General features: G+C 45.5%; 1 protein-coding gene and 1 pseudogene across 1 annotated transcript in view; both read left to right on the top strand.

The window, feature by feature from the left end:
- The window catches only part of tweek (transmembrane protein KIAA1109 homolog tweek), a 789,520-nt gene that overhangs the window by 158,986 nt on the left and 605,019 nt on the right, over nucleotides 1-25,515 (top strand). Inside the window, 3 exon segments of the mRNA XM_068348609.1 lie at nucleotides 700-801; nucleotides 17,054-17,197; nucleotides 17,534-17,684. Coding sequence (XP_068204710.1) covers nucleotides 700-801; nucleotides 17,054-17,197; nucleotides 17,534-17,684 — 397 coding nt within the window.
- On the top strand, nucleotides 7,417-7,535 carry LOC137618565 (5S ribosomal RNA; annotated as a pseudogene).

Genomic DNA, 25,515 nt, shown 5'->3' with positions numbered 1-25,515 from the left:
ATCACCAGACACATGATACAGTATGAACTCAGCAGATATTAAAATTTTTAATATATTTTTCTATTTCAAATTGATATTGTACATTATCAATATAAAACATCGTCACCCTCATAAACTAATTGCCTAAGTAATTTTCTCCACTTGTTGGGAACTCAAAAAAAAAAAAACCTTCTCATTTCCTAATTCTTTATATCATTGTCTTGAGTTTCACTTCACAAATTCTTAGCAGAAGAATTTGTGAATTAGAATTTGTGAATTAGAATTTGTGAATTGAAGCTCAATACAATGATATAAGGAATTAGGAAATGAGAAGGTTTTTTTTATTTCCCAACAAGTGGAGAAAATGACTTAGGCAGTTAGTTTATGAGGGTGACGACATACTAACTTACCAAGATGAATTACTGGGTAATTCATTTTTTACAAGAAAATAGATTATTTTTTGTGAAATAGTGTCCTATTAGTTTACTGTTTCCGACAGACTTGTGACATCATCACAGTGAAAAAGTCGTCATAAAGTCGAAGTCGTAAGTTGACTATTAATTGTATAGCTAGGAAAAATACTAATTAATTTTGGAATTTGTTATTTTATTTCTACTGAAACAGGAGTAGCTGTTTTTTTTGGCATAAGTCAAAATTAATCTTAAGATTTATACAGTTTTTTTTTGTCTATTTCATACATTATTTATTGTTTCTTTTCAGTTGCCAAAGCCTCAAGTACCAGGTGAAATGCGACAAGTTCATCAATTTGATATAAGATTAAGTATTCAGACAGATGCTACTATAGACATATTATTTTCAAAGGTAAGATTTTATACCAAATAAGCTATAGATTGAATGTTAACTAGTTATCATTGATTAGTGCATGTGCCTGAACTGTTTCATCACCAATCCAGTATTTTAACAAAGTCTGTTTTCTGCATTGTGGGTAAATCTCTGAAGTGCAGATTCACTTTTAGAATGTAAAGATGATTAGGCCTTCAGGAGGCTTAATGCTTTAATGTACGTTCTTCAGTTTTTCCTACTTAAATTGCTCTTGGTGTGTCTGCTGATAGGTTAAAAGCTTCCAGAGATGCCAAGACTCAAAACCTTTCGAATTTCTAGCATTGGTACCTTATTGTAATATGATAATGAATATTTTTGTAAACATTTGCTGAGATATTTTTTAGTTATTTTTCTCGTATAGCTATGTAGGTATACAGTAGTGTTGGTTTGGTAAGGAGCTTTAAATTTATAGGAGGAAATTACATAATTTATGTTAATCCCTCTATCCTACAATTTAAGATATATACAGTACTGTATCAGGGACAATTACATAGATTAGGTTATTGTTTATATCATATGTTTTCTTATCTAGTAGATTTGCTATTAAAAGGCAATATTTACTTATAGAACGTTCCTAAATTATGTGCTAGTTCTCAAAAATAAATTTTTTGTACAGTATCTGTGAAGCTCTTCAATCTACGAGTCAGCACCACTGAACATTAAAGCCATCATCTTTTCAAGTACTGTACCTGTATATTGGTAGGCCTAGATACAGTGACTGATGATAAATGTAACCAAACCATATTTTCCTTACATTTTATTGGCATTATTTCATAATAAATAGCCTATTTGAGGAAAAATTCTAAATCAACAATGGAATCCACTTTTATCAATGCGAGTCCAGCTGCCAAAATGTGGAAATAGAGTTGTGGTTATGTTTTCGGCAAGCTTTATCTTTCTCTAACCTTTCAACAATTTTAATGGCAGTGTTAATGATGGTAGAAATAACATTTAGGTTAGCTGGAACCATTGTAACCAATTGTAAGTTCTTCAACAAGCAGAATGCTGGAGACTTCCAAGAATTTCCAACTCTCTGAGGTATCAATGAAATTTTCCCTCCAGAAGGAGTAGGCTAAGATACGAGGTGCTGGAATTTCCATCACAGAAGAGTACACCACCAATTCTGAAGTCAAAATAGGAGTGTTAGCCAAATCAGTTGGGAGTGTGTGGGTCATTTCTTAGCATTAGTATTGATTTTTTAAGTAATAGATCGCAAAGAGTTGTTCTTGATGGGCACCATAGTGAGTATACCATACCATACCATATACCAAGGCACTTCCCCCAATTTTGGGGGGTAGCCGACATCAACAAGAAACAAAACAAAAAAGGGGACCTCTACTCTCTACGTTCCTCCAGCCTAACCAGGGACTCAGCCGAGTTCAGCTGGTACTGCTAGGGTGCCACAGCCCAACCTCCCACATTTTCCACCACAGATGAAGCTTCATACTGCTGAGTCCCCTACTGCTGCTACCTCCGCGGTCATCTAAGGCACCGGAGGAAGCAGCAGGGCCTACCGGAACTGCGTCACAATCGCTCGCCATTCATTCCTATTTCTAGCACGCTCTCTTGCCTCTCTCACATCTATCCTCCTATCACCCACAGCTTTCTTCACACCATCCATCCACCCAACCCTTGGCCTTCATCACCTTCTTTAGCAGACAGCCACTTTCCATTCTCTCAACATGGCCAAACCACCTCAACACATTCATATCCACTCTAGCCACTAACTCATTTCTTACACCCGTTCTCACCCTTACCACTTCGTTCCTAACCCTATCTACTCAAGATACACCAGCCATACTCCTCAGACACTTCATCTCAAACACATTCAATTTCTGTCTCTCCATCACTTTCATTCCCCACAACTCCGATCCATACATCACAGTTGGTACAATTACTTTCTCATATAGAACTCTTTACATTCATGCCCAACCCTCTATTTGTTCCGTAACCAAAATACAAACCACGCTATTTACAGAGGGGGTTACCTTTTAGCGCAGCTGAAATGGCGAGCCATTAGAATTTAACGAGGGTGTATTACCCCCGCGCTAGTTAGCGGGGGGGGGGGGGGGGGGTTAGGGGAGTGGTAGCTAGCTACCCCTCCCCCCCTCACACACAGATGAATGCTCACTTTCACTTTTGGCTCGGACTGTGACAGACATCTCTGTCTTGGTCCTCTCTGGCAGCCATTGTTTGTTTTGTCTTTACTTAATCACTTACTTTTCTTTTACTCAATATATATGTAAACATGTTTTCATGTTTGTATATATATTTGAGTATAGAAAGTAAGTTTCCTTTTCAGATTTGTGTGTGTAGTGTACGATTTCTACGTGGTGTCCTCGGCAGTTAGGCCTCCACGGCGTAATTTTATGGGTGGCGATCGAGTTTGACTCCGGTCTTTCTCTCTCTCTCTTGAGGTCGTTCACCCTTTTACTACGTGTTACTATGCCCTTGTAGCTTCCTTTCCGTGTGGGGGGGTTGCTACTCCGTACGTTTGTCTCAATTAGTTTATGAATCTAATTGTAGTTGTTTTTTTTCAGCTTGTAGAACGATTCCTTTCGGGGTTTTCGTTCTTTCTTTAGTGTTCATTCATTTTTAAATTACATAATTACATAGTTACATAATTATAATTGTTATAATTCTGTTTTGGTTACAGCTCTCCTTCCGTGAGTGTAAGTGGTTGTGAGGGCACGTGCCTGTTGTGTAATTCTTGTTTTCTTCCCTCGGGATTCCTCTTCGGAGCCTTCCCGGGGGAATGAATGTGTACTAATGTTATTTGTTTTATTTTTTTTTACAGTTACCGATCTAGTTCGTTTCTGTAATATGGCAACGGTGTGAGCTGTCTTGTTGAGTCCTGGGGATTCGGCTGTTGCTGCCTCCCCCCTTGTATTTTCGTCAGGGGCGTGTCTCCTTCTACTGGAAGTACTCCCGTGACGACGGACAGCTCTCCAGTTCATTTTAGAACTCTCAGGAGGCTTGCCTCCTTGGGCGGGTAACTTTCCTTCCGAGGGAAGTTTTTTCCTGTCCAAGCTTGAGTTTTCCCCCTTTTGGGGGGTTCTTCTCTTGCCTTTTTTTCGTGCGACTATGCTCTTGGTGCTGAGCGATCACACCTGCAGTTTCGCTCAAGGGGCTGGGCAACTGCAGGAGCTCCTCTTCGGAGGATTGCTCCTTTTAGGTCACTGGCTGACCAGTCTCTTCTACGAAGTTTTCTCTTTCATTCGCGAGAGAGTGCACTCATGGAGACTCCTCTTCGGAGGATTCTTCTGTTGCTGTTGGCCTCCCTCGCCGTAAGGCCCACCGTCCGTCTCGTCGTAAGGGCCTCTCATCTCCCTATAAGGGTGCTAGAGGCGCCTTTTTAAATCTCCGTTTGCAGCCTACAACTCCTTTTTCTTGATCTTCCGCCTTGGTGCAGATGGACAGCAGTCTGATCTCGTCTTCCGACGAGCAACGGTCTTCCCGACGGACAACGGTCTTCCGACGGACATCAGTCTCCCGGCGGACAGACAACGGTCTTCCGACGGACATCAGTCTCCCGGCGGACAGACAACGGTCTTCCGACGGACATCAGTCTCCCGGCGGACAGACAACGGTCTTCCGACGGACATCAGTCTCCCGGCGGACAGACAACGGTCTTCCGACGGACATCAGTCTCCCGGCGGACAACGATCCCTTCGGGGCAAAGGGTTGCCTCCCACGGGGGTTCTTCCCTTGTGTGTCAGGGTTCCCCTGCGCGCCCTTCTGCTGTGTTCTCTCCTGCTCCTGCTCAGTGTTAGTGCACAGGCGCTCTCCTGCTCATCAGCGCTCTCCTGTTCGTCAGCGCTCTCATGATGATCATCCCTGCTGTTCCTGTTGGTTCCTGTTACGCGCCCTGTGCGCCCACGTTCGCCCTCGCGATCTAGAACTTCGGTTCAGGTCTGCTCGTCAGCGATCATCAGCTCTCCAGCGATCACCTGTCTCCCGGCGATCTTCGGATCGCCCGTGTGTGTTACAGCCGGCACGCCAACGTTCTCCAACACTTCTGAAGGAACATGGTTCGCCAGCTACTAGCTCACCTGCGCATGCTGCTCACCATCGCGCGATCGCCTACCTGCGGATGCTGCTCGCCATCGCGCGACCCTCAACTGCGGATGCTGCTCGCCATCGCGCGACCCTCAACTGCGGATGCTGCTCGCAATCGCGCGACCCTCAACTGCATGCTGATCACCATCGCGCGACCCTGCGCATGCTGATCAACATCGCGCGATTGCCCACCTGCGCATGCTGCTCGCGATCGCTCACCTTCGCATGCTGCTCGCCATCGCACGATCGCTCACCTGCGCATGCTGCTCGCCATCGCGTCGGCATGCCACAACGCGCCATCGCCAACCTGCGCTTTACCGCTCACCAGCTCACCACCGATCGCCTGTTGATCCATATCGCCAGCGGTCTTCCTCGCCCACGCGGCAGCGCGTTTCCTCGCCATCGCGCTAACGCTTGCGTTCGCCGCCTCGGACTCGCGCTCATTCACCTGCCCACCCTCGCAACCGCTCGCCTGCGCACCCGCGCGACCGTTCGCCTGCGCGCCCGCGCGACCGTTCGCCTGCGCGCCCCGCGCGACCGCTTGCCTGTGCGCCCGCGCGATCATTCGCCTGGGCGCCCAAACGCCCACGTGCCTGCACGTCTACGCTCATGCGCGTCCGCGCCCATGCTCTCCAATGTTCGCCCCGCGCGCGAACCAATGGTTTTCCATCGCGCGGACGGACGGTGTTCCGTCGTGTGAACCGACGGTGTTCCGTCGCGCGAACCGACGGTGTTCCGTCGCGCGAACCGACGGTGTTCCGTCGCGCGAACCGAGGGTGTTCCGTCGCGCGAACCGACGGTGTTCCGTCGCTCGAACCTACAGTGTTTCTTCACTCGAACCTACAGTGTTTCTTCGCACAAACGTCGGCTTATTTCTTGCAGTATCCATTGCTCGTCTATGGGTTATCGCTCGCCGACCACCAGCTCTCGCCCTTCCTACCACGCTCGCCCTCCTTCTGCGCTCCTTTGCTCACCTTCGTTTGCGTTACCGCGCATGGGCGCTTCCACGTTCGCCCACGCGCAAATCTTTGAATTACCGTCGCGCGAGCTCCAGGGCGATCGCGACCACGATTTCCAATGGGGTTTCGCAGCATGGCCAGCCTGGCGAGTTCTTCTGGAGCGTATTTCCAGAACACGGCCTCACCCCGTAAACGCAGAGCATGGCACTTGCAAGAATAGGAGAAACTTCAGGGAGATCTGAGCAACACTCCTCTTTCCGGAACCTGGGTTGGCCCTTCCCCGTCATTCCCTGGAAGGATTTTTGGCGGGGGGCTTTCCGTTCGAGACTTCTCCATCGGACAAGGGGTGACTGCTTACCCCTTCCTCTGGGAGCTTACCAGGTCCTTTCCCTCCTCGGTTATGGCCCGAGGTTTGGTTCAAGGAAGCTACAGGAAGATCATGGGTACTTTCCTCCTCTCGAGCTCAGGCACCTTGGCCTTTCGTCGGTAAGTATCTAACTTGCGGACAAGCTCGATGTTGTACCATCTGGACGCGCTGACTGAGGGCTTCCTTCGGGTGTCTCATCTGTGGAGGTCGACGACCTCAGACACCCTTCCATCCTTGAGAAGAGTTTGTTTGTGCCCAAGGACAGAGACTTAGACAGCGGCTGTCCGGAGGAAATCGACTTCCGTTTTCACTCCTCCAAGGCGCTTTCTTCCAGACTCTGCAGGGCTCCAGCGCCCTTTTCTTTCAACCACGTCGGCCTAAGTTATCGGCTACGACAACTGGGACAAGGTGTCCAATTGCAGTTTCCTCCTGTCAGGAACAGATGGCACGGGAGGCTTCCCCGGGGGGGCATGGTCCTAAAAGGAGCGGCAGAGTTCACAAACTCTAGGATTGCAGGTTTTTCGCTGGGAGGATGCTTAAGGTTACTCATCCGAATGACAGCTTCCTGATGCCCATTCCCACACAATCTCTGTGATCAGCCAAGGATATCGCGCCTGCCGTCTCTGTCAGCGAATTCAGTGTCTCTGAACCTCTATGCCATAGCGTCAGCAAGAGTTGCCCGGTTGGGCAGAATGATCCATACCTTAGGCGAAGGTCTTCCTTAGGATCATCGACGGCTTCACCCCCGGCCTCTTCAGTCGATCCTTTCTTGTAAGGAAGGATCTGGGAGGGGATGTCCGTAGTCGACCTCTCAGCCCTGATCAAGTTTGTCGAACAAACTTCGGCCAGCGTAGACCAGCAGAATCGATCAGACTGGTAACGAGGCGACAGGACTCCTTAAACCCTGGATCGGAATTCAGCCTAGACTGCAAGTATTCCTGCTTATGATGCAGTGTGGCTATCCCGCCGTGGCATAGCAGGTTTGTTTCCCCAGAGAACTCTCCCTGCCTTCCTCATGGCCGCTCAGGTGCAGGCTTCCGCCTCCTCTGCTGTTTGGAGGGCTGGTCAACTCCGGTAGGCTCGGGTTCGACCTTCTTCAGCGCCGGGACAAGCTTCCGGATGCTTACCATGAGTGTGGGTTTATGGTATTTTGCTTGGAGCCTTCTCTTCCTCTGCCTCAACATCTGGAGTATCTGGCCATGATATTGAGTCAACGGCCTTACCACGTTGGAAACCCCGCTTCTCGTCCGTCCAGCGAGGTTAAGCAACGTCGGTTCTGGTCGGTACTTGGATGGGTGACCACCTGGGGACGCCAGATTCTGTTACCACATCCTCCGAGCCTTCAGTTCAGTTGACTGTGGCAAGACTGGGGAGAGTCGCAGTACCTGTTCTCAGTCAAGCAGAACTTTCAGCCCTACCTTGGAACGTTTCCTAGTTCTCCTTTCCTCATTGACCCGTCTATAGTCCGAACGGTCGCCTCAGGATAAGTTCCATGTGGGGCGGTCCAAGTTCCGGTGGCTTCAGGCAATGTTTAACCGGACTTCCTGGCCCCTATGGGACCAGCGGAACTATTAGACCTGCAATGGGTGTTGACCTATGGAGCCTCTTGATGGTAGTGGATATTCTCGTCCTTTCCCCACATTCTTGATGCTGTTCTCGGACTCGTCAAAGGAAGGGGGGGGGGGCATGTTCCGGTCCAGGCCTATGGTCAAGACCTGAAGGATACCTCTCCATCATTCAGGCAGGCTTAGGGGCCTTAGTCTGGCCCCTCTACAGATCTTACAGCTCCTGCCGAGTCGCCCCGTGCGCGTCGACTTCATGATTCTGGCGTATTCTAACCAGCAGGGGACGCATTTTCACACCTTCACATCTTGCAGTAGAGATACCGGGATGATTGAGATTCTCTCAATACCACCATCGGCTCTCTCATTCCAGGCAGGGGAATGTTCTCTCCGACTATCTGAGCAGAGCCTCGTAGAGAGAGTGTACCTGGGGGTCTTTGACCTTGGGTAACCAGCAAGTACTGGTCTGGGGGACCTGATCGCAACAGCTTGGAACCTCAAGCTTCCGCTGTTCTTCCCCCCAGTCTCAGACCCCGAGACTCTGGCAAGATGCATTCTGGTGATGGTGGGACAACTTCGACGCCTGCGTCTTCCCTCCTTTTTGTCTGTGGACAATGGGTCTCAACAAGACCAGGTTGTCTGTCAACCTTTCAATGGGAGAGCTCCACTGGGACTGCGCAGAACGGTTTCTGGACCCTCTGCTTCCCCTGACGGAACTCCCGGGAGAGCTTCTCCCACGGCGCAGACTACTCAAGCAACCACACTGCGACATCTCTCCCGAACCGGGGCGTCGTTTCGGCTTCATGCCTGGAGACACTACGCCTCCTCCTCAAGAAGAGACAACCCGCTACAGTCGCGGTACGGAGGTCGCGTCATCTGCGATAGTCATCCACAGGGGTCTTCCAGGCAAAGTGAAGAGTCTAAGGTGGTTGGTGCCGTGGGAGATATACCTCTTTCCTTGAGGCCTCTTCTCCAGCAATAACGGTCTTATTGCTTTTCGGCGGGAGAAAACTCCTTTCCGCTCTCGGCAATGAAGCCTGTCGCTCAGCCTTTCCCTGACCTTCAGGCTTAAAGGAATAACTTTTTCCTGCCCGCTGGATCTATCCTTGCTCATGCGAAGCTACGATCGTCTCTGCCCTAGTCGGAGGAAGACCTCCAACTTGGAGCATGGCTCTGTCTTTTGGTCCTTTAAGAGATCTTCTCAAGACCCTTTACGACAGGCCTCGGATTGTATTCCGCCTTGGGTCTCCTGCTCATTCTGGCCACGGCCAGTGTGTAAGCAATCTTCTTGGTCTCTTACGACTCCCCCCTTTCTAAGGAAGAGGGGAAGGCAACATTCAGGTTCGCTCCTGAGTTATTGGCTAGACTCAGAATCTGGGGGTCCCGGCCCTTCGGTCCAACTCCTTCAAGATTTCGAGTCTCCATTCTGTATCTGATGTCCCAAGACCTTCTCTTTCTTGCCAGTAAAGGAATCGAGAGGTTAGCGCTGGGAACAGCTGCAGTTTGTCCTCAGTTGCAGCCGATTTGGGAGCACAAGGAGGACACGGGGGAGAGTCACCAGTATACCTCTTCAGCCCGGACTCAAGGACATTCATCTCGACCTGTCTCTAGACCCTCCCCCGTCACGTCGCCCTACAGCACGATGTTGGATACATCGCAACGTCCCTCGCCTTCGAGTAATACTACTCTGTGACGCAGGTGCTACAAGCTGGAGTCTGGAAGCGTCTAATGACCTTCGCAGCCCGCTTCCTGCAGGGCGTGACCCACAGGAGTCTCGTTACGTTTTCTATCGCTCTGTGGTGGCTACACAACAGCTGGTCTTACCTCAGGCTCCTTTTTGGACAGGTAGCAGAAGTTTGAGGGCATTGTTATCAGGTTTTAGTCTGCATGAACGAAAGAAGTATGTCTGGCTCTTATTTCTTTCTTCATCATCCCCTCTACGGGGAAGCAGCATCCTGGTCTCTGCATAGCTGACCTCGAACCTCTGCAGGTAAACCATGCTTCCTTGTGTTCCGAGTATTGAGTCAATATTGTCGCGTCCCCCATACCCTGACGAGGTGGTATTGGGAACGTCCTAACCCAGAGTTCCTTCTGGAACTCCAGGTCAACTGCCTAGGACGGGTCACACTTCTTCCTTCACACACAAGCTTACGTAGGCCACATGGTTCCTTGCGGAGCAAGGAACTTGTGAGGTACAAGGACTCCTTTTCTCGAGTGCGACTCACTCGGATTCTGAGTCCCCGGGTAAAGCCAAAGCCAGTATGGCTGGGGACTTTCCACCCTACCTAAGGGGTAAGTCACCCTCTGTAAATAGCGTGGTTTGTATTTCGGTTACGGAACAAATGACAAATTCGAAGATAATTTGTATTTTTCCTAACCATACAAACCTTAGCTATTTACACTTATTTGCCCGCCAGCCCTGTCCCCCAAGACAAGTCCTACCTCTAAGTGAAAGTGAGCATTCATCTGTGTGTGAGGGGGGGAGGGGTAGCTAGCTACCACTCCCCTACCCCCCCCCCCCCCCCCCCCCCCCCCGCTAACTAGCGCGGGGGTAATACACCCTCGTTAAATTCTAATGGCTCGCCATTTCAGCTGCGCTAAAAGGTAACCCCCTCTGTAAATAGCTAAGGTTTGTATGGTTAGGAAAAAAACAAATTATCTTCGAATTTGTCATTTTTTACTACTCCCTTAACTGCCCCCAACACTTTGCAACCTTCATTGACTCTGACGTACATCTGCTTCCACTCCACCATTTGCTGCAACAACAGACCCCAAGTACTTGAACTGATTCACCTCCTCAAGTAACTCTCCATTCAACATGACATTCAACTTTGCACCACCTTCCCTTCTCGTACATCTCATAACCTTACTCTTACCCACATTAACTCTCAACTTCCTTCTCTCACACACCCTTCCAAATTCTGTCACTAGTCGGTCAAGCTTCTCTTCTGTGTCTGCTACCACTACAGTATCATCCGCAAACAACAACTGATTTACCTCCCATTCATGATCATTCTCGCCTACCAGTTTTAATCCGGTGTTCCACAGGGTAGTGTTCTTGGCTCTTTACTTTTCATACTATATACACATGGCATGTGGTTTGGCCTAGAAAACAAGCTTGTTGCATATGCAGATGATGCTACTCTCTTTGCATCAATTCCATCCCATGAATGTATATCTGGGGTTGGTGAATCCCTTAATAGAGATTTAGCTAAAATTAGTGCATGGTGCAAATTATGGGGCATGAAGTTGAATCCTAACAAAACTCAAAGTATGATTGTTAGTAGGTCAAGGACGGTGGCTCCTCAACATCCGGATCTCAGTATTGATAATGTTTCTTTAAATTTGTATGACTCTTACAATTTTAGGTGTGATTCTTGACAGTAGATTTACTTTTGAGAAACACATTAGGTCTGTGTCTTCTTTAATTGCACAAAAAATTGGCTTATTGAGAAAGTCTTTTAAGATTTTCGGTGATCAATCTCTTCTGAAGAAGTGTTTTAATTCTTTCATTCTACCTTGTTTTGAGTATTGTTCTCCTGTCTGGTGTTCAGCTGCTGATTCTCATCTTAATTTGTTGGACAGAAACTTACGGTCTATTAAATTTCTTATTCTTGATCTAGATATTAATCTTTGGCACCATCGTTCAATTAGTTCATTATGCATGTTGCATAAGATTTTTCATAACTGACCATCCTTTACATTCAGATCTCCCTGGACAATTCTATCCTGTTCGTAATACTAGGCAGGCAGTTAATTCTAATAGCCAGACCTTCTCCATCATGAGGCTCAGTACTACACAGTATTCTAGAAGTTTTATTCCAGCTGTTACCAAGTTGTGGAATGATCTTCCTAATTGGGTAGTTGAATCAGTAGAACTTCAAAAGCTCAAAGTTGGAGCAAATGTTTTCATGTTGACCAGGCTGACATGAGTCATTTTACAGTTTATATAGGACATATCTGTTTTGACGTTGTTACTGTTTTTAGAATGATTTATTCTTAATTTATTCTCATCATTTATTTATTTCCTTATTTCCTTTCCTTACTGAGCTATTTTTCCATATTGGAGCCCTTGGGCTTATAGCATCTTGCTTTTCCAACAATGGTAGTAGCTTGGCTAGTAATAATAATAATACTAATAATAACTGTCCTCCTCCAGCTGGAGGAGGATCCTGAACTACCTCTGGCTTTAATACAAGGGTCGTGGCAAATTTTTTCGGTGGATATAACCAAGAATCCAGTGCATTCTTTCTCTCACAATTCTTAACTGACTTGTTGAGGGATTTGGACTGAGTAAAATCTTTCGGGGGACTAACTTTTCTTTCGTTGTGGGGACATGCTGTAATCTCAAGACAAAAGATATGATGCTACAACAGTAGCCACATCAAACACATTACCATCACTACTGGAATCTGAATCATCTGAGATATCAGACTCAGTTGGATTATTATTAACAAGTCCTAAACTATCCTGACTCTTAGTTATGGGATCAGGACCCTTTGAGTACCAAAGGAAGTATCTCCTGAGAAAGGTTTGAGGTTCTTGAGAAAAGTTTGACACTCAAGCCATGCTTTTAGCTGAACATGGTGAGCCTTCACTAATTTACCATCAGTCAGTCTCCTGAGCTCATAGGTGACCGTATGCATGTGTACCTCAATAACACAGAATACTCCCTCAAATTTATTGTAGGGATGATCTTGTTCATCAGAAGCTGTCCCAACCGGTGAATCTTCTTCAGTAACAGAGAACCCTCCTTGAATAGTGTGTACTGAGGATGATCTTCACCCCAAGGGTCTCATTTCTGCTGAAAGCAACAGGGTACTGTCACCATCACAATTACCCTTCTGTATATTCTCGGCTAGAGTACAGTACATCCAAATTCAGTGAGGTGGAAATGGTTGCAGCTGATAATTGCTCTGGACAAGTGTTGGTCCCATTTCTGAGATTCCCCAGAAATTACTCTCAGCAGCTCACCAATAGTTCAGTTTACCTGTTCCACTGTGCCACTACTAGAGGGACTACACAAAGTTGTTTTCAAATGTATAACATTGCACTACTCCAAAAACTTGGTAAATTCCTGAAAAATGAACTCAGGGCTGTTATCAGTCAATATTCAGCCTGGAATAAGCAGAATAATTGGAAGAACTCTTGTCTCAAAGTGCTTGCATATCGTGCTGTTGCTCTTATTCCTTATGGGTACTGCTGTAACCCACTTGGAATAATGGTTGACTACCATCAGACACCCAATAAAACCAGTGCTGGTGGTAGGGAGACTTACAAAATCCATAGAGACCAACTCAAAAGATGCGGTCACTATTTTTTAAATTGGCGGGGCAACAACCTCCCTTGATTCCTTACAGGTCAGACATTCCCAACACGTTTGTTACATACCCAATTACACTAATCAAGGATTTTTGTCAACTGAGTTGACAAACAAAACAGTAATTTTTCCTATTCCCCTGTGAGTATTTTGCCGTTTGTTTCTGCAACCAGGTTTATGAGGACATATAAGGTGACTCCAGGGGATACAGAGCCATCGTGGTTCTGTTTAACTAGCAGACCCTGGTGCATTTCCAGGTCAGACCAACATCGATGTGGCTGATAGGAACGTGGAACAAGAGATGCAGGAACTCCTGAGAAAATTTATACAAAGTATTGGGTTATATTACGAGCTATAATTGATTTTATTAATTTATTTATTTATTTTACCCTTTTAATCCCTATTTATTTCACATCTAGATTTTATTGTATGAAAGTGTTACAATTTGTATTAAAGGTTAAAATGATACTAAATGGTGTGAGTGTACAGATATGATTGAATGATTTTCGTTATATAGCGCTGAATGGCCTTTGATGCCCCAGTGCTTGGCTTAATGCCTAAATCCTATATTCAATTCAATTCCTGAGTAGATCATCCTAATAACAGATAAAATCTGTTGATGACCTCCCTGGATCCCAGCCACTTGACTTGAAAGACAGGAGAGCATTCCCCGAGAACACTCCGTGGTCGGGTTCAGAGTCCATCACCTTCATGACAGTGGTCTCAGCAGGCAGTAGAGAGACTGAGAGTACCTTGAGATACTACGGGAGAACAACAGTGCTTTCATATACTAACTGTTCTCTGGTTGAATCCATGATCAGGTAGGCTGTGTCCAACAGAAATCTACCAAAAACTAAAACAAAAGGTAATGTCTCTAACAGCTACCACCGGATACCTAAAGGAACACTTTACCTCTCTAACTAGCCAACCTCTCAACTGTTCTCCAGACAGTACCTAGTACTCGGTGCCAAACTGACTCATGTACAGTCTCACTGGCAAAGCAAACTTGTGCTCCTTTATCAACCAGAACACAATAAGAAGGTCCTGTAATGTTACCATACCTACCTCTGAATGTTGAGAGACAAGCTCACAACTGGACTGAGGAGGTGTCTTCGCAGTCACGTACTGGATTACTGGGACAATCCTCTAGTACCTCAGGATCATTAATGACCAAGTCTTCAGCAGTGTTAGATTGCACTCCAGAAAAATACTGAAGATGCAAACACTGAGGCTCAGTCACTGATGGGTGCCAATAAATAACCAGGCAAGTGGGACCAAAAGGACCCAGATTTCCAGGTTTAATAGCTTAGAGGCTGCCAGTAGTAACTCCAAAGCTGGAATCATACCTGGAAACCACTTAGCCTTTATCTGGTTCCTGCTAACCTTGTCTAGTTTGAAACCTAATTGACTGGGGTCTTTCAAAAACTGCTGAACTAAGGCCTCCTGGAGCTTAGCTCTCTTTAGCTGAAAGTAGGTTGCAACACCTAACCCTTCATTCCCAAAGTTCACAACTAGCTCCAAGGATTCTATAACAGAATCTGAAACATCTCAGACCTCCTTATACAGTGCCAGTTTAGTAGGCAACTTTAAAGTTGCAGATTCAGAAACAGTCATGCAGCCAGTAGATTTAGGCAAGTGGAGTAACCAATTAGGTGTGGCATTCTGATTACCTGGGCAGTATTTAACAACAAAGTTAAAATTCAGACAAGTCCTCAAGTCAAGTGTTCATGCTAGACTACTGTCAACCATCTTCATGTCTTGAAGATACGTCAGGGGTCAGTGATCGGAATTGCTTATGAAGAACGGGTTATAGAAAAAAGCCCCAAGACAGAGAAGTCAACTCATGCTCTATGGTAGAGTAACGGGTCTCAGTCAAGGAAGATCATGGAGCTGTAGGCTACCACCCAATGCTCCCCTGGATGCTTCTAGGATTCCTGGCAGAGGCAGGCACTAGCATCGTTACCTGAGGTATCAACAACAGCTCCAGAGGTTAGTATCAGAGAAGTAGTCAGGGTTAGAGAGCATGATGTCCATCTTGATCAGTTCCTTCAGACACTCAAAGGCAAAGTCAATTTCTGCAGTACATTTTAGTTTTTTTGGCCCCTTGAGATATCTGTCCTCCAATCTTTGCGGGTAACTTCCTTTGGAAGTTTACAAGTACTAGAAATCTTCTTAGATCACATACAATGGTAGGTTTAGGGAAGTCCTCCAGTTTCTGGATGTACTCTGATAGCTTACGCATACCAGAATGTCCGAGATGGCTAAGATATTCAACCTTTGTCTGAACCCAAGAACATTTCCCAAGTTTTATCTTGAGACTGTGCTTCAGGAGATTAGCCAAAATTCATTCTACCAGTTTCAGGTACTTTTGAAAGAAGCCCCAATGATTAAGATGTTATCACCTTAGCCTTTGGGAACTTCTGCAGGATTCTTTGCATTTCTCGCTGGAACACAGCAGGTTCATTCTTCAGTCCGAATGATAAACACCTGAATTACCAGTATCTAAAGGCTGTAGAGAGAGCCGTGTACTATTTACTGTCCTCTGCTAAGGGTAACTAATAGTATCCACAAACACTATTAAGAGTTGTGAAATATTTGACTCCTTGGAGTCCAAATACAGAATCTGCCATGTTTGGCATCGGGAACTTGTTAGAGTCTGTCACCTTGTTCATTTTATGGTAGTCCATATATTATCGTATAATGTTGTCCTTGTGGACTTGAACAATAGGGCAAAGACCAAGGGGAGATACTGTGTTCAATAATACCCAATTCATAAAACTCATGGCACTGTTCCACATCGACATTAGCAATGGGTTTTGCCGGACCCTCTGATAAATGGGTGTCTTGTCATAAAAATGGATACGTATTGGTGTTCTTGCGAACTCTCCTACTTTATCACCACTAGTACTGATGACAAGAAGATGATGGCAAAACATCTGACAGAACAGATCCATCTGAAAACAATCCAGTTCGTCCAAGATAGATACCCTGTCTATCTCTTCCAGTATGCCAGGTTCAGGTTTAATATTGCAGTCCTGGGCCAGATACCTTCTTTCTGTTCTAGGATGACAGGTATCACTGTAGCTTTCCTTGATAAACCAGGATTTATGATGGTGCCATCATAATGCATCTCCAGCCAACAGCTGAATGTACAGGCAGTGCACCTAAAAGAGGTGTCAAGCCCATCAGGAAAAGCCCCATAACTGGAACTAGTAAGGGCTCAATATGAGCAATCTTAGTTGAATCAGCTGTATAGACCTCAAGTGCATAAAGTGGCAACAGGCTCCACGTACTGGAACATAGTACTACCAAAGAAGCTCTCTGGAAGTACTGCCAATGCTCAGCTGATTTTGGGCTCCATCAACTATCCTCGCATTTGCCCTCAAGAATTGGTAACCCAGCACCAGGTGTTCAGCCAGAGTCCCTGAAGGCACTACATAGAATACAGCTTTGTTGAAATACTGTAAATGTAATTTTGATGATAGAAGTTATTATTTTAATACTCACCTGGGGTTCACCTTATTCCTCACCTTCCCACATAATCATGATTAGTGATGTCATATTAAATTTAACATCTTATATGAACTGTACTCGCACTTAGTTTGTTTACCATAGAACACCACAGATGGTATGCGCAGTACAACTGTAATATCCAAGAGGGGAAAGAAATTGTATTAAGGGAGAATAAAATATCTAATTTTTTTAGTGAAAACCGTCCATAGGAATGAGCTTTACAGAAAAAGTAAGCGTTGAAATTATAAATTTTGTTAAAATTCTATTTATGATAATTTTATTTCAATTAGATATTTTAGTGTTTTCTCTGTTGTCCGATTAAATCGACCGTTGGTTTCCATAGTTTTTAGACACTCAGTTGTAAGATGCTCTAAGAAAAGATTATGTGTATGACTATTTCGCTTTAAAAGTGTTAATATTGTTGCCAATAATACTGGTTATTTTATTTCAGGAAAAAGAAACAAATGCTATTCATATGAATGTGCAAAAAGGATCCTACTTTGAAATGATTTTGCCATGGATGGTTGGGGCTGATGGTTACGTTACTCGAATTAATGGTCAACTTTTATATGTTGATGCGTCCACCAGTCTTCAGGTACTAAAGTCTTTTGATTTACTTATGGTACATTAGTTAGTTGAGTATGCAAATTTCGGACTGCTTTTGTATTAGGTTATGGAAATTTTAGAATGTTTTATGATGGCATATGTCTTTATAACAACATGTTAACAAGTTTAGAGAGATGTGTTATTGGTTGCAGAAATCATTTTATGTACTATAGATTTTATATAATTTATCTTGAATTATATTTCTAAAGTGTTACTACAGGTCATATGTATACAGCAATAAATAGGTATAAATTTAGCTTATGACTTTAGTGTTAATTTATACGTTTTTCTCATATCCTAATTCTAAGTGTCGTTTGATTCACAGTATCGTAATCTTCTTGAAGCAGAATCCCTTGACTACTCAATCCATGTCCATTATCCAAGGGTATGGAATCACCATCAGACATGGGATTTGCAATTTAACAGCAGCAAAGCCACTTATCATTTCCTTTATTCACATAAAGATTTCTTTCAAGGTAAGTAAGAAACCAATAGCTTTGTGACACTTGTGGTTAGAATAAGTCTGTCTCTACAAAAATATTCATTCTGTATATTTCCATTAGTTTCGTATTCTGTATTTTACCGAACGGTAAATTTTTAATCTTTGTTAATATAAAAGACCTTTGTTGTCTCAAGAATCCAAAATCTTTTAGAAAATTTAATCAAGATGAGTTTGTCATGCCAAAGGATAATAGACTAACACAAGAAAGCATGATCTTGCAGTATAGTACTCATTAGGTGGAGTAATTATGTCACTTATTTAGAGAATGGTGGAAATAATGGGGAGGAAACCATATTCTGTTGGTTAGGCGGTAAATTAAAATTCAAAACAAGCCAGTGTGGTATTGATTAGTTCAGGATCATTTATTATCACCGTTCTGTAATATCTAGAATACAATCTTTTTGGGTGGGTACATACCCATTGATCTTATATTACCTTTCTTTAATGTAATATACTCTAATCCTTCTAACTTTTATCGTAAAAGATCAAGAAACCTATTCTAATGTCTGTTATTATTCTTAATTTTTTTGTGGCCACCGGAAGACAAACAAGAGTATAAGGAATGGATGAAGGCACTGAAGTACAGTATAATACTTTCTATATTTCCACTGGACAGTCATTGTTTTTGAGTTGTCACTTACACTGGTAGTCGTTGACTTATGACCTATGCGACTTATGACTTCGACTTTACGACCACTTTTTCACTTTGATGACGTCACTAATAAGACAAATAGTTCCTTAGAAATTAATCTATTTTATAAATTTGAACTAATTTCTCTTGGTAAGTTGGTATTTTCCTTTAGTGATAATATACAGTATGCATTTTAAATGAAAAATACATCAAGAAAAGTTTTAATTTCTGTTGAGTTCATATCATATGACTGGATACATCATTTATTCCTACTCAGGTACAAACTTTTGAGTCATTTAATGAAGGTTACTACTGATCATGTTTTCTGACAGTCCACAAGGTTTGGTTGATTGCGTCATGCTTTGTGCTGGGTAAATGCAGTGCATGCACAAGGAGCAAGCGGGAGTTTCTCACAGCATCTCCCTGCAACACTACCGGTCACAAAGTGAAGAGGTTGTTCCCTCACTTCCTCTCTACGATTGAGCCTTTCGGATTCATCTCGCATATTCTTTTATTGTGTACCTTTCTTGATTTGTGGCTTTTTTCCACATTCTCAGTCATTTGAGTGTCTACTCATTAAAGGAGAGTTGCAAGTTAGTGCTTCTGTCCAGTAAATTTCAGTTTTTCAATATTTAACTTAGCCGGTGATTATATAAGCTGCAGCTCTGCTGCTCGACAGAAAACTCTACGTAAAAAATCCGCCAGCGATCGCTATGCAGGTAGGGGGTGTACTTCAACAGCGCCATCTGTCGTGCAGGTACTCAGTACTCATTGTAAACAAAGAACTCAATTTTCTCTCTGTCGTGCTACCGGCAAGACCTACTAATTCGCTGTTGCTAACTGGATTTGTTTTCACAACTATTTGGTGAAGTACACGTTTCTAGTTTTGAGCTTTCGCTGTGCAGGCTTTCTCTTCAATAAATCCTTGCATTCTTTTTTTGATATCGGATTATTTGTTGATGACTTTGGATAGTTTTTGAATTCCCCTTTGACCAATTCAAAATGGCTGACCCTTCTCAAGTCCCAAAATTCAGGAAGTGTAATGCTAGGGATTGTTCAAGGCGTCTTCCGAAGGCCTCTATCGATCCTCACACCGTTTGTTCCAATTGTCGGGATAAAACCTGTCAATTGGAAGATCGATGTGAGGAATGCGTTGGGCTTTCGGAATTCGATTTTATCGAATTCCAGAAATATACACGTAGGCTAGAGAGAGATAGAGTCAGGAGAAGTTCATCTCGTTCTGTTGATTTTTCCTCTCCTCATGCCCCACAACCTATTCCTTCCCCTGTAGTGGTTGCTCCTAATCCCCCTTCTGGCACTCAGGAACCTTCGATGGCTGATATGATGCGTGCCATCCAAGCTCTGGGTGAGAGAGTTGAGTCCTTGGCTAGTGACCGTAACCAGCTCATGGCGGACGTCAAGGAGCTGAAGTGTAAGAGTGCAGTGGGAAGTGATAAAGTGAGTGATAGTGTTGTGGATAGTGTTGCGCTTGAGGGTTCGTCTGTTCGTGCCTGTCGTCCTCCAAGTCCGGGACCTCTTGCAAGCTCCCAAGTCCAGGGGAGAAGCAATGTCGTACGACCAATGGGTTCGAGAGGCTTTAATCAGCGAACAGACGTTCCCTCCGTGGTTTCGGGCGTATCTACCCAAGATCGCCCCACCCACACAAAGACGAGAGAGCCCATTTATTCCTCGTCTGCGGAAGAGGTTTCTCGTAAGAAACCATGGACCAAGGTCTCACGACCTCTTAAGCGCAAGTCGGTCCCTTCCGCGCAAGTCCAACGGCCCAGTTGTAGCCACTGGGTCAGTTCGGACTCGCTGCAGTCTTCCGATGACTGCTCACCTCCTAAGAGAGGCAAAGCGGTACCCGCCTAAGGCAGTTACACCGTCTGTCGCCGCACCTGCTCCTGCAGACCCTAAGTGGTCTTTGCTGCAGACCATGCAGTACCAATTAACGTCTCTGATGCAGGACTTTCGTGCGGAGAAGGTTGCTGCTGCACCAACCTCTTGCCTACAACCAACCACGGTTGTGCGTCCTGTGGACGCTGAGGCGACCTTCTTGCGCACTCCAGCTGAGAGAGTCCCGCCACCCATGCGTTCCAGTGTACCCTGCCAGCCGCATGTTGACGTTCAGCGACGCACGGAACCTTCCGTTGACGTTCGCGAGGTACAACAACCGTCAGAGTTGTTTTGTTTTGACGCGGTGCGTCAACCTCCGCAACCCAGTGTGGTTGCCTCTGCTCGCCCACATCAGACTAGACAGTCTGGAGTAGACGCTGTGCGTCCCCGCGCTGCTATGGTTGTTGCCAGCTCACAGACTGGGCAACAGTTCCATGACGTTGCGTCCGGTTCAGTCACGCGTGCACCCGTGCGACCGGACTCAGCTGACCAGCCGATACCTACTCCATTGCCGCTTCCTCCTCAATTCTCGGATGATGGACTCTCTGATGATGACGATGCGGCACACGTTGAAGAACCACATTCGGACCTTGACGAGCCCAAGTCCACGCAACCCTCTTTGGACTTTAGAAAAGTTCTTGCTCTGTTCAAAGAGATGTTTCCGGACCAGTTTGTGTCTGTGGCTCCGCGCTCTCCTCCGTCAGAGTTTGCTTTAGGTACGCAGTCATCCTCGCCTGCCTTTACTAGACTCGTCCTCGCACGCTCGTCCAAGAGAGCTTTACGAGTTTTAGGAGATTGGATGCAGTCCAAAAAGAGTCTAGGAAAGACAGCCTTTACGTTTCCCCCTGCTAAACTCTCTTCCAGATCGAGCGTCTGGTATGCCACGGGAGAAGTTCTCGGCTTGGGAGTTCCTGCCTCTGCCCAGGGCGACTTCTCAAGTCTTGTAGACTCTCCCCGCAGGCTAGCCATGAGACGCTCTAAGATATGCTGGTCACCTTCGGACCTAGACCATCTGTTGAAAGGAGTATTTAGAGCCTTCGAGGTCTTCAACTTTTTGGACTGGTGTCTGGGAGCTTTGAGCAGGAAGATCTCCCCGACTGAGAAGGAATCTTCCTTGCTCATCATGTCCTGCATGGACAAGGCCATACGTGACGGATCTAGTGAGCTTGCGGCATCGTTCGTATCCGGAGTCCTCAAGAAGCGTGAGAACCTTTGCTCTTTCCTGTCAGCTGGAGTGACACCGTGTCAAAGATCAGAACTTCTGTTTGCTCCTCTCTCTAAGTGCCTTTTTCCAGAGGACTTGATTAAGGAGATTGCTGCTTCTTTGATACATAAGGACACCCATGACCTGGTTGCGTCCTCTGCCCGCAAAGCCACCCCTTTGCCTACCTTGTCAAGACCAAGGATGGACACTCCAGCGTCCAGATTTATTCCGCCCTTTCGTGGCAGAGCCTCCAGCAGAGGAGGTGCTCGTGCCGAAGGGAGACGTGGGAAGAAGAAAGGAACCAAGTCCTTTAAAGGCAGAGTCTGACTGCCAGCTTCTTCAGACAGCAGTGGGAGCCAGACTCAAGAACTTCTGGCAGACCTGGGAGAAGAGAGGCGCAGATGCACAATCTGTGAAGTTGCTCAGAGAGGGTTACAAGATCCCGTTTGTACGAAAACCCCCTCTAGCAACGTCTCCCATCGATCTCTCTCCCAGGTACAGAGAGGAAGACAAGAGACGAGCATTGAAACAGGAGGTGTCTCTCTTACTAGAAAAGGGAGCGGTAGTCAAAGTCCTGGACCATCAAACCCCGGGCTTCTACAACCGTCTCTTCTTAGTGCCAAAGAAGACAGGAGGGTGGAGGCCGGTGCTAGACGTCAGTGCGCTGAATGTCTTTGTCACAAAGCAGACGTTCTCCATGGAGACCACAAAGTCCGTTCTAGCAGCGGTCAGAAGGGAAGACTGGATGGTCTCTTTAGACCTAAGGGACGCATACTTTCACGTCCCCATCCACCCAGACTCCCAACCTTTTCTGAGATTCGTTTACGAAAAGGTTGTCTACCAGTTTCAAGCCCTGTGCTTTGGCCTAAGCACAGCTCCTCTTGTGTTTACGAGGCTGATGAGGAATGTAGCCAAATTCCTTCATTTAGCGGACATCAGAGCCTCCCTCTATTTGGACGACTGGCTTCTAAGAGCTTCTTCCAGTCGTCGCTGTCTGAAGGATCTAAAGTGGACTCTAGATCTGACCAAGGAATTGGGTCTCCTGGTCAATATGGAAAAGTCTCAAGTGGTCCCATCCCAAACTATTGTGTATTTAGGGATGGAGATTCACAGTCTAGCTTTTCGGGCTTTTCCGTCGGCCCCCAGAACAAGTCAAGCCCAGTTATGCATCCAGAACATGCTGAAGAAGGAACGATGTCCAGTCAGGCAGTGGATGAGTCTGATAGGGACGCTATCATCCCTGGAACAGTTCGTATCGTTAGGAAGACTACACCTCCGTCCTCTTCAATATCACCTAGCTGTTCACTGGAAAAAGGACAAGACGCTAGAAGCGGTCTCGATCCCCATTTCCGAGAAGATGAAGTCTTCCCTGACTTGGTGGAAGGACAGTATCAGCCTCAGAGAGGGTCTGCCCCTGGCTGTTCAGACTCCCAACCACGTTCTCTTCTCGGACGCATCGGACACGGGCTGGGGCGCGACATTAGACGGTCGGGAATGCTCGGGAACTTGGAACTCGAGTCAAAGAACAATGCATATCAACTGCAAGGAGCTACTGGCAGTTCATCTGGCCTTGAAAAGCTTCAAGTCTCTCCTTCAAGGCAAAGTGGTGGAGGTGAACTCGGACAACACCACGGCTTTGGCGTACATCTCCAAGCAAGGAGGGACCCACTCTATGACGTTGTACGAGATCGCAAGGGACCTCCTCACCTGGTCAAAAGATCTAAACATTTCACTAGTAACGAGGTTCATCCAAGGCAACTTGAATGTCATGGCAGATTGCCTCAGTCGGAAGGGACAAATCATTCCAACAGAATGGACCCTACACAAGGATGTGTGCAAGAGACTTTGGGCCACATGGGGCCAGCCTACCATAGATCTCTTCGCAACCTCGATGACCAAGAGGCTCCCAATTTATTGCTCACCAATCTCGGACCCAGCAGCAGTTCATATAGATGCCTTTCTCCTAGATTGGTCGCATCTAGACCTATATGCATTCCCCCCGTTCAAGATTGTCAACAAGGTACTGCAGAAGTTCGCCTCTCACGAAGGGACAAGGTTGACGTTAGTTGCTCCCCTCTGGCCCGCGAGAGAATGGTTCACCGAGGTACTTCGATGGCTAGTGGACGTTCCCAGAACTCTTCCTCTAAGGGTGGACCTTCTACGTCAGCCACACGTAAAGAAGGTACACCAAGGCCTCCACGCTCTTCGTCTGACTGCCTTCAGACTATCGAAAGACTCTCGAGAGCTAGAGGCTTTTCGAAGGAGGCAGCCAGGGCGATTGCTAGAGCAAGGAGGACATCCACCCTAAGAGTCTACCAATCGAAGTGGGAAGTCTTCCGAAACTGGTGCAAGTCAGTATCCTCGACCAGTACCTCTGTAACTCAAATAGCTGATTTCCTTTTATACCTGAGGAAAGAAAGATCTCTTTCAGCTCCCACTATCAAGGGTTACAGAAGCATGTTGGCATCAGTCTTCCGTCACAGAGGCTTAGATCTTTCCAACAACAAAGATCTACAGGACCTCCTTAAGTCTTTTGAGACCACGAAGGAGCGTCGTTTGGCTACACCTGGTTGGAATTTAGACGTGGTACTAAGATTCCTCATGTCAGAAAGGTTCGAGCCGCTACAATCAGCCTCCTTTAAAGATCTCACTTTAAAGACTCTTTTCCTGGTTTGCTTAGCCACAGCTAAAAGAGTCAGTGAGATTCACGCCTTCAGCAGGAACATCGGATTTTCATCTGAAACGGCTACATGTTCTTTACAACTTGGTTTTCTAGCCAAAAACGAGCTACCTTCTCGTCCTTGGCCGAAATCGTTCGATATTCCAAGCCTATCAAATATGGTTGGAAATGAACTAGAAAGAGTCTTATGCCCTGTGAGAGCTCTTAAGTTCTATTTAAGACGAACTAAACCTTTACGAGGACAGTCAGAAGCTTTATGGTGTTCAGTTAAGAAACCATCTTTGCCTATGTCAAAGAATGCTTTACGTATCCTATTTTATCAGACTGTTAATACGAGAAGCTCATTCCCATCTGAGTGAAGAAGACCAAGCTTTGCTGAAGGTAAGGACACATGAAGTTAGAGCTGTCGCAACTTTAGTGGCCTTTAAACAAAATAGATCTCTGCAAAGTATAATGGACGCAACCTATTGGAGAAGCAAGTCAGTGTTCGCGTCTTTTTATCTTAAAGATGTCCAGTCTCTTTACGAGAACTGCTACACCCTGGGACCATTCGTAGCAGCGAGTGCAGTAGTGGGTGAGGGCTCAACCACTACAATCCCCTAATTCCATAACCTTTTTAATCTTTCTCTTGAAATGTTTTTATTGTTGTTTTTGGGTTGTCCGGAAGGCTAAGAAGCCTTTCGCATCCTGGTTGATTTGGCGGGTGGTCAAATTCTTTTCTTGAGAAGCGCCTAGATTAGAGGTTTTGATGAGGTCCTGTGGTATGGGTTGCAACCCTTCATACTTCAGATCCTAGGGGTCGCTCAGCATCCTAAGAGGATCGCGAGGCTCCGTAAGGAAGACGTACTTAAAAAGGCAGAGTAATTGTTCAAGTCGACTTCCTTACCAGGTACTTATTTATTTTATTTTTGTTATTTTGATAACTTCTAAAATGAAATAAAAAATCCTTAGCTCATATTAATGTAAACATTTATTGCTGGTCTCTACCCACCCCCCTGGGTGTGAATCAGCTTATATAATCACCGGCTAAGTTAAATATTGAAAAATGTTATTTTGATAATAAAATAAATTTTTGAATATACTTACCCGGTGATTATATATTAAAGGACCCTCCCTTCCTCCCCAATAGAGACGCAGTGGACCGAGGAGAAAATTGAGTTCTTTGTTTACAATGAGTACTGAGTACCTGCACGACAGATGGCGCTGTTGAAGTACACCCCCTACCTGCATAGCGATCGCTGGCGGATTTTTTACATAGAGTTTTCTGTCGAGCAGCAGAGCTGCAGCTTATATAATCACCGGGTAAGTATATTCAAAAATTTATTTTATTATCAAAATAACATATTTTACGTGTTTGCCCAGGACGGGATAGCTGGGCTTGTAATATCCTTACA

This window comes from Palaemon carinicauda, chromosome 24 (genome assembly GCF_036898095.1).
Source record: "Palaemon carinicauda isolate YSFRI2023 chromosome 24, ASM3689809v2, whole genome shotgun sequence".
NCBI classification, from domain to species: Eukaryota; Metazoa; Arthropoda; class Malacostraca; order Decapoda; family Palaemonidae; genus Palaemon; species Palaemon carinicauda.
This window is presented reverse-complemented; position numbering and strand designations above follow the sequence as displayed.